The sequence below is a fragment of the Geospiza fortis genome, unplaced genomic scaffold (assembly GCF_000277835.1).
Source record: "Geospiza fortis unplaced genomic scaffold, GeoFor_1.0 scaffold138, whole genome shotgun sequence".
Taxonomy (NCBI): domain Eukaryota; kingdom Metazoa; phylum Chordata; class Aves; order Passeriformes; family Thraupidae; genus Geospiza; species Geospiza fortis.
Window position 1 is genome coordinate 120,489 of NW_005054307.1, and position 10,209 is coordinate 130,697.

Genomic DNA, 10,209 nt, shown 5'->3' on the forward strand with positions numbered 1-10,209 from the left:
ATACTCCATTTCCAACCCATTAGTGCATTAGCACTTGCGTAAGCGTCTCTGGGTAGACCCCTGCATTGCTCTCTGCATTCTCCCTTGTCACAGCACACCCCTATGGACACTCACTCTGTTCCTCCATCACTTTCATTGGTATTCAGGGGAGCCTGTTTAGCATGCAGTGAGAATTAAAATTAAAAATATGCATATCCACCCTGAACCTCCTGATGTATACAACAGCTTTGGTCTATTGATCTGTAACAAAAGGCAGAGGTTAGAAGGACAAAATCCTCTTAACTGGCATCCATTTCTGCAGTGTTTTAAACACCATTAAGTCTCATCGACTTCTCCAGACTTTTCCCAATGCATTTGCCTTGACCTACCTAGCAGCAGAGGTCCATATTTAATAGTTATTGAAGTGATATTATAGACTGAATATACTGAATAAAAGTAGATATACTGAAGAAAATTATTCACATCACTGCATTAGGAAGCCATTTTGCGTCACTCCATGTAAAGAAATTGATATAAAGCAATGTTAAATTGCACATTCTGTACAGAGAGTTACTACATCAGCCAGCCTTGCTTAACTTCCCAGGCTCAGAATCAGTTTGGCCACAGTGTCTGGTAAGAGCTAGGGATTTTGGAGTGTTACAAATGAGATATGTCAGACAGACCTGTCTTTCAGAAAGTATTAAATCTCTGCCATAAGCACACATTTTGAAAGACTGAAATGGACATCCAAATATTAAGACCCAGCAGAGTAGTCTTTTAGAAAAATTTGGCCTTCATAAACACTGATGTAATTCAGGATTAATGCCACGGAGCTGAAAAGATTACAATAACAAAAGAGCAATATGAGATTGGATTTAGGCATCCAAAGTCTAAAATCTCCAATATATTCTTAAAGAGAAGTAAGTTACTCCAGCATTTGGAAATTGGGGCCTATTGAAAAGCATGAAACATCTAAAATGTTATTTGAATGCCAGAAAAGTAATACTTTAGGAAGTCAAGACAAAAATGCCAAGAGGAACATAAAGGAGAGAGCCAGGAACTCTAAAATGTTTGTTTCCACCTTGTCCATGAGCTGGGCAAGCACTGCAGCTCTCCAGGCCCCTGCCCTAAGTGACACAGCTGTCACCTCACAAAACAGAAACACAGATGTGAACTGGACTTATCTAATAAGGTTCCTAACTAGAAAAAATACCAACTCAGAAATGCATGCCAATGGCAATACCTACATTTAGCCGTGACTTTGTACCCGCCCAGCGGAGGGTCGTGGCCTTCCACAGCATCGAATCCTGCTGACACCAGGACAATTTCTGGATCAAACTCGTTGGCAGCTGGCATGATCACAGTCCTGTAGAATGCAAAGAACCCAATGTGATAAAATTAAAAGAACTTCCATGTTCATTATATAAATTCTCACAACCAGAAAAAACCACAAGATATTTTATTTTCATTAAATGAATCTCCATGGTAGCTGTTCAAGTCCAAGGCTTCGGTGAATTTCCTTTTATAATCACTCGTTTTTCTTTTGTATGACTGAGAAAAAAAAGGCAGGTACATGTGAAAGCCTCTAATATTACTTACACATCTGTGTCTGTTTTATCCTGCTGCCTATAAAAAGCTGCCTCTTCCAGGGAAGTGACTAATGGTTTACAGAGAGCTCTCAAAGCCTGACTGGAAACCCGGACTGCTCCAGTTAGTGTGAACTTGGTGTAAATTTGAACTATAAATTTCTTTTGGGAAAATGTTTGCTTTCCAAACTTTTTTTTTTTTACTCCTTAACATTTTTAAATGTTTGTCGAGGTGGGGGGTGACTCTAGCAAAGGAAAAACATGAAATTCCCTTAATCAAATCCAGACTATGTTGTCAAGCCTTTCCAAGGTCAAGCATAACAGGAATGTGACAACCACGAACTAGTGACAGCAACCCCTGCTGGTGTCAGGAAGATAATTCAGCCCTTTACAGCCACAAAGATCCCACTTTCTTAACCCCTTCCTTGACAAACTTGTGTGTGGATATTTTACCACTTTGATTTTGCCCTTCTCCAGTCTCAAAGCCTGAAAGCTGGATTGAAGGAGAAGATAAGCCCCTTTGCTCTGCACTTTCAGATGTGTTCTTTCAGGCTGACTCCAAAGGGAAGGAGTGAGGATGACTTCTGTAACGGTTTGACAAACACTGAGCCTGTAATGGCTGTGCTAAATCAGGGGGATATGGCTAACATTAAAAGGCAAATACATATATGAATGTTCTATCCCAGAAAAATTAACTCTAGAAAAATCTTCACATTCTGACCAGTGTAGACCAATCCCAATTGGTCTACACTGGTCAGAATGTGAAGATTAATATTGTGCATGTGTAATGCTATTTGTTTAAGTTCAATGTTTACTGTTTATTTGATAAACCATTTAGTCCAAAGAAATCATATTTTTGTGGAAAGGTTTAGGTTTTCTGTGGGAAAAAAGAAAGACATAAATGATATCAACAATTTTCTAGGTCTTTCTTTAGTTTAGTTTTTGATCTATGCATTATACACTTTGTTTTGTTTGCCTCAAAGGTAATTTTAATATTAGGAAAATGTTCATTTTACTTCTTAATCAGAAAAAAATATAATTCAGATGAAGCAAAAAGTCTTTGTCAGAGCATGCAGCATTTCAATGAATACAGTTTTACATTAAAAAAAGGATAGAGGCCACCTAAATTTTTTTTTGTGATTTTGCTGAAATTGCACCACAAATATCTACAGGCAAAGTGATATAAGTTGTGAAATATTCCTTTTTATACAAGTCATTAGTAGGCCTCTGCTGAAATATGGACTCCAGTATTGAGCATTGCACTTCAAGAAGGATCTAGACCAACTGGAGAGATCAAAAGCAAAGAAAAAACTGTTAAAAAACATAACTTAAGTGGATAATTAATATAACTATTTGATTTGCATAACATGGGAGCAAACATGATAAAAGTGCAGAAATACATAAGTCATTGCAAGTGGAAAGAAATAACCTGTTCTGTACCCTGTGGACAGGACCTGAAGCAGCTGCAGCAGGACACCTGTACTTCAGACACTGGAACAAGCTTTTAAATACTAGGAATAAATAATAATATAAATAAAATGTTTAAGAAAATTGGAGACTTTCCATCTCTTGGACTTTTTTATAATACCTGAAACAAATATCCACCAAGGTTGCTACAGGTTTGAGCTGACATGGCCTGGAGGCAGGCAGTCAATCACTTCTCCTCTAGGCTTTTTTTCCTATTGTTCCACGATGTAGAACTCTTTGGCACACAAAGTACACATATGAATACTTACATTAGACACTTCAGTGTCTGAGCTTTTGCAGGCTAATCTCCACAAAGCTAGGGAACAATATTAGGAATAAAGGTCTCCTCTGCAACCACATCTTATGTACATACCTTCTGATACTCTAATAACAAATTCATTGTCTGAAGCAACACATACTTCCCAAACTTCCCCACGTCTGCAACACATGTGGCATGGATCCTGATCACTGATGAGGACTGTGGCTGATACACAATCTTCATCTGTCCCCATAGCACCATACATCTTATAAACTGAAAGAAGGAGGGATCCTCTGAAGAACCCTCCCTATCTGCAGCCACTTGAGCTTTTGCCCTCCTCCTCTCCATTCATATTTCCTCAAATTCAAGTCAGGCTCTGCTTTTTATTTCTTCATGTCAAACAAAGTGGCAGCACCACAGAGTACAGCACAGACTAAACTCAGCAGTCAGACAGTGGAGTGTGTGCAGCGCAGAGAAGGTCTGCCAGCTCAAGTTGCTGAGCAGTAACAAGCCTCACCAGTCTAACACACAAAGAAATTTTTGAGAGTCTTATAATTTGGAAACATTGGGAAAATCTGCCACACTTCTACCACATTTCAAGACCTTACTCTTAAGCATAAAGATGTCAGCACATTTTTTAATAACAATGGTGAAAAACAATGCATTTGACCCTTAATCTCGTTCATAGAAGCAGCAAAAATTGCTTAGACACAGTTTATTCAATTTTTTTGTCAAGTAAATATGTCTGACATTAAAACTGCCAGCCATACTGAGTAGCAATAGGAAAATTATTAAATACTGAAAGCAGGGTCTTTTGACACAAAGAACCAGGAATAGCTATTAACACCATTGTGAATAGTCCTGAACAGGAAATAGTAGCACATTCATAAATCTCTACAGAAATTATATATAGGAATCTCAGCTCTAGAAATGAGAAGGCTATAATGCTAATAACTGGGGGTGCAATACAGAATTCAGTGTTCTGTTACTGCTTTCAGGATTACATGAATTCACTTTACCAAAATAACAGCTAAGAGGATTTTTTCTGAAAGAAAGAATATTTTCTTTTAAAAATGTACACAGTGTCTGTTACATTTCACCAGAAAAATAACATCCTACTTTTGCCATATTATTGTCTCACAAACTAAGACGTAACTTTGCTACTGCTACTTTGCACACAATGTACCAGAAGAGCTAACCTGTATGCCTTGTTTGGATTATTTCTTTTTCATCCATCTTATAATGTTCATCATTTAATACAGAAGAACCTCTAAGGACTTTTCATTTTGAAAGCTATAATGGAAAACTAAAAAAAAAAATATATTCTCTTTATTGGGATAGCAAGCTTGACTCCTCTCTTAAACATCTCAGAGGGTCCCTGGTTCTTGTTACAGAAGTCAAGGCTACTATTTGGTCCTTCCAAAAGGTGACAACCACAAGGGTCTCAATTGCAAAGACCATATAGACCTTTGGTTCCTAAATCTCTAATCCAGTCTTGTACATTAATCTACAGACGTTTAGGCGGTTACTCTTGAATAAATTCTATGATATATCCACTTAGAAAAGAGCAACTTAACATCTGGAAAATAGCGTTTTGGTCTGGAGTTTATGTAGGCAGGACATCTGTAATGTTTGTTTAGCCATGGCAGTAACTGCTTTGTGGCAATAAACACACACAAAAATTCTTTCACAGAAATGACAGATACTTTCCTATCTTATGAAGTTCTATTAGGAATTATATACACATACATTTTAAAATATAGTCTTCATTTCACTAGGATATACATAAAACCTTTTGTCATTTGTCACCTTTCAGGCTTTAGCACCTTCATAGGAGTGAGTATCTGTCTTTAGGAAAATCACAGAATCTTAGAACCATAGAATAGCTTGGGTTGGAAGGAACTTTTCAAGATCATCTAGCCCACCCCCTCCTGCCATGGGCAGGGGAAGCAAATGTTTTGAGGTTAGTAGTTGTAAAAAAAGCCTACAGAAAACAACATGAAGACCATTCTCCCTTGTAAACAATCTTTTCCTACCTCAGGATGGTTGGACAGGGAGTGACAGTTCCTGATCCACTTCACTATCTCTTGGGAGCAGAAAATTATCGGCCCCTGTATCTTTTCTATCTCTTCTACACTCTGAAGGGCACAGCAAGGAGTAAAAAGGAGGAATCATCCACTGACTACCTCCTCAGGAGCTACTATTATCATGTCACTTCCCTTCTCAGCTGCCTAAGAAGAGAACCCTCTGAATCTGATCATAACAGAAAATATGTTGGGGTGTATGTTTTTAAAGCAGGCAAATAATATTTGTCATACCCTAATATATATTCATGTTAACCTTCCCAGATTCCTCAGACCAGCCCTATGCTCAGAAGTTAGGCTGCAGCTGGCAGGATTTGTTACGGTGCAAAGGGTCAAAATTCTACTCACCAGAAATCTTTGCAAGGGTGCACCAGCAGCCTGCATTCAGACCCTGCTAGGAACACTGATTATCTTATGCCCAGCAGGAGTAAGAAATATGATTTGGCTTCTGGCCATGGGTCAGCAGACAGGTACAGACTGAGGACTGGCAGGCCATCACTTTTTGAAGCCAGTCAGGCTCCAGAGCTTATCACCAAACTGAAGTTAATGCTAGGATCCTTCTCTGACAAAACAAGCAGCTTTTGTCAGAAGAGAAATAGATTTTATTCTTCCACTATGACTCACAATCTCCTCCACTTCCTTCTCCAAAGAAAATAAAACACATAAAAGTGATATTTATTTTCTGTGATCTGAATTATATAGAAGCATAAATATTTGGTATACCATATTCACCTAATGATGACAGCAGAGTTACAGGGGCATCTTGCCTGGCTGACTGTTTCTTTCTTTTCTCATTCATTTTCATTAATAAACATGTCAAAACCTGAAAGCTTGAGCAGCTGCATCCCAGAAGTTATTTATCTAAAACTTGAAGTTAGAGTGAAACTGTTTCTTCCAGATCAATGTAATGCAGATCCTTCTTTCAGTCTGATGGTACTGGGAACAGAGCATGTATCTGGGAAGCTGAAAAGATTTCTTTTTGTCTGACTAGGGAGATTTCCCCAAAGAATTAATATGTTCCATTTGGGTATGCTGCTGTCTGCAGAGAAGCCAAGGGATGGCTTCCAGTTGGGTGTAGTTCTAGAGAAAACATCAGGCATGCGATCCTCCCCTCCCCACCAATCTGAACATCAGATGCAAGACATTAAAGCGATTCTACCAAGGGACTCTGTTTCTTTTATTCTTCTATTCTATTTTTGTACATTCAAAGCACATGGCTAGGATGCTACCAAACATTTGTTCTCCCAGAAGAGATTGCAGAGAAGTACCCAATGCAGAAACGACTCTCCAAGCACCACAACACAGAGCTGGACATCTCCAAAGAAAGCTAAACTTATGCAAATAGCTACAATTCTTTTGCTGTGTTGTTAATTTAAAAAGGAAATGAGCGGGAATACCAGCCCAGGACAATAATTTATGTAACAGAAAAATAACCCACGCTGTTCTAAAACTGCAGATTGGAATAGCTTAGTAACATAAATTATTTGCTCTTTCCCCAGAATCCTCTATTCTGAGTGCTTTTATTCAGTTATCTCAAAGTACTTTGAGAACACTGAAAAATGGAAAGGTTCATATCTTCGGCTGGTATAAATCAGTATAGCTGTTTCTGATTGCATACTCCTCTAAAGAGGCATTTCTTTACACACTTCACAGATGAATCAGTTAAAACTAAAAGCTGGTAAACGCCTTGAATAAATTACCCAGTTGTCTCTTGAAAAACCTTGAGAGAAAATGCAGAAGACTCTGAAGTCCATAACTTCAACAAGTAGGGAAAAAACCCTATAAATGCACTATTTTTTGTTCAGTTATATCAGACTTGTATTTTGCAAGAATATAGATATATAGAATGCATTAGTGCTATTATAGTGGAGATTTAGCCACCAAATGGAGACCCAGTCTGTTATTTGAAAGAATATAGGTCTGCCTAAAGTTTCTCAGTTTCACATCATGCAAATAAAATAGTGTACCAAACAATCACTATGTTGTCCTACCTTAAAGTTACACAAGGTAAAGTAAGTTGTTGAATGTTTCCTGATAGAAACAGATCAGAGAGCATTTCAAGGATTGCCCCTATAGGTATATAGAACTTACAGTATCTATTATTTTTATGTGTTCTTTGCACATGTTTTTATGTAACACAGTATCACGTAATGTCTGTTCTCACAGAAAGCTACACAGAATTTCCGTACAACTCGCACGTAATACTTTTTTCTGCATGAATTGAGTTTATAATAGTGTTTCCCACTAAAATTTTGGTTTAATTTCACAATGTTGCTTTGTGCCAGTTCTGTTGTCAGCCCAAGTTCATCAAGGCCAAACCTGAGAACATTCCCTCAAAGCTCCTTGATAACTTTTATCTGACCATTAGCTTTGTCCTCGATTTATCCTCCAAGGCATACCAAAATTCTGCCAACTTTTTCTGCATTAGTTTCTAAGGCAGATATTTTATAGAAGTTTTATCTTTACAGCCTTTGTTTTAATGTGTTTTCTTCTATTCTTCTAGCTTTACTTTTTATGTATTTTTAATAATTGTATTTCTTCCCTATTTCTTTTTTAAGAACAGTCAATATTCCTGTCCTTACTTTTATTTTATAGTTACCTTACTTGCTTTCTGGAGATAAAAAATATTTTTTTTTCTCCAAGGGGTAAAAGGTACCACATCAACACGAAGTCCTCAGTACGGCAAATCATGTTCATGTCACTGGGATTTGCATATGGTTTTGAATTTAATCACATGCCAAAATGTTTAAAGAGTCAACGTCTTCTATGGATGGACCCATTTAAAGATCATTTATAAACTCAGAAATTTTAAATGTTATAACTGCAGGAGTATCTAAGTGCCACTGAATGAAAAGTTTTCGAAGCACTGTTTGTTTTTCTTTCTTGCTTGCTTTCTTGCATTTTTTATGGCTTTTAAAGACATTTTCAGAGCCTAAGGCTGTTATTTGTGGATTCCTTTTAAAATGAATAAGTATTTTGGCATCCTTCATGTAACTTTCCTTAATTCTTGCAGCTGGAACTGCAAGATCTTATGCAGTCAAAAAGTATATGAAATATTGTCTAAAATATCTGCTCATCCATATGTTTTTATTATTTCGAAAGGTGGTTTCAATGTAATTATAAGGACTCTTCTACATTTGATCTACAATATGCCTCAGTCAGAGTCTCTGAACTAGTATAAAAAGGACCAAAATAAGGAAAAGTTAACAGACAGAAAAACTATGAGAAGAAGTATTACTTTGTGCTTTCCAAAATGCACTTAAAATTTAATAGCATAGTTAAGTAAAATTACCCAACTTCTTGAAACACAGGCAAAAGCATTTATACATGTACTGTGCACACTCTTGTCCGTATTCAGAATGAAGTAAAATTCAAAGTCAAGTGGTAATAGGTAAAGGGATTGGCTAAAGATCATGGCAAACAAGCTTGCTTAAAAATCATGGACCTGAGCGTGTCTCAAATGAATATAACTTTAAAGAAAAGGTTACATTGAAAGGCAAGTTTGCAAGTATCAAAGGAAAATTTACAAATATAAAACCTTCTATGGAAATATAGGCCAAGATAATACCAACAAAAGCAGGACACAGAACACTTTCACCCTGAAAAACGGAGTTCAGAAAACCTGCATTTTCTATTGAATATTCCTCTGTCTTCTTAGACTCTTGTGGAAGCACTTACATGATGGGAAAAAAAATCGGTTTTTTACCTTTTAGTTACTTCTCAGATCTCAAATAAAACTAGTTGGTAACATGCCATTCTTGTGAACAATTTATTTACTAAATTCCAGTTGTTAGCTAAAGGACTGATGCGGTTTCCAAGAGCTTCACAACTGAAGATGATATATGAGAGAGAGGAAGTAGAGGTTTAATTTGCAAGACAGAGTTTAAAATAAAACGCAGAATAACCTAAAATAGCATCTCCAACACTGAGAAAGCAAAATGCTATAAATATGGAATCCCACCATTTAAAGCCAATTATTTTTCTATCAAAGCCATTCTAACTTGTATGGGAAATGGAACTGACACATGCATACACACTGCCAAATTTTACCACTAAATATTGTTTAGGATATCATTTAGCTTTCATGGTGTAACATGTTTCTACCAGAAAATCAGTTCAATGCTCATTACTCTATTTTATGGAAGAAAAAGAAAGTAAATAATTAGAAGCTTTTCTGCCATAAATAACCACATTTAGGGGTACCTCTTCTGCTTTAAAATTTGTATAGGTGTTTAGAAAACATATTACATTCTTATCAAGGCTGAAAATACTACAGTATTTTCTGTAACAAAATACCTATCAGTTTTGCCTTTTTACTAAGCAATTTGTCTCAGCAGTATTTTATCATAAAAGACTTGGCCTAAAATGTTAACAAAATAAACTAATAATACTACTAAAACAGTTCACTGCTGCCAGTAATCTTAATAAGATTGCTCATAAGAAAGTGCTGTAGTATCAGAAATACTTAAATACAGAGGTAAAAATTTGCCTCAATGTGTCACATTTACAGAATTCACAAAATAAATGACAGTATGACATAACCTCCAAGGAATTTCTTACATCTACAGATAAGCACATTATTTTGAGAATATACATTTCAGTATATTTTAGTGTACTTGAAATTTTTAAAATTATTTAGCTGTCTAAGTATAGTAAAAGAGAAAGGAAAGCCTAGTACCTATTTTTCTGACATTTCACAGGAATGGTAAAATTAGGGAAAATAAGGAAATGGTTCTGTTTTGGATAAATTAAAAGAAGAGGGCTCTAGAGTATGAGTTTGTCTCTAGGTCCAAAGTCTACACTCCTTGTTGGGGGTACAGCATACACTTTGATG

At 36.5% G+C, this 10,209-nt stretch overlaps 1 protein-coding gene across 1 annotated transcript in view; it reads right to left on the reverse strand.

The window, feature by feature from the left end:
- Positions 1-10,209, reverse strand: part of HDAC9 (histone deacetylase 9) — a 275,406-nt gene that overhangs the window by 59,254 nt on the left and 205,943 nt on the right. The window contains exon 21 of the mRNA XM_031066816.1: positions 1,227-1,345. Coding sequence (XP_030922676.1) covers positions 1,227-1,345 — 119 coding nt within the window. The remainder of the gene's footprint in view (positions 1-1,226; positions 1,346-10,209) is intronic.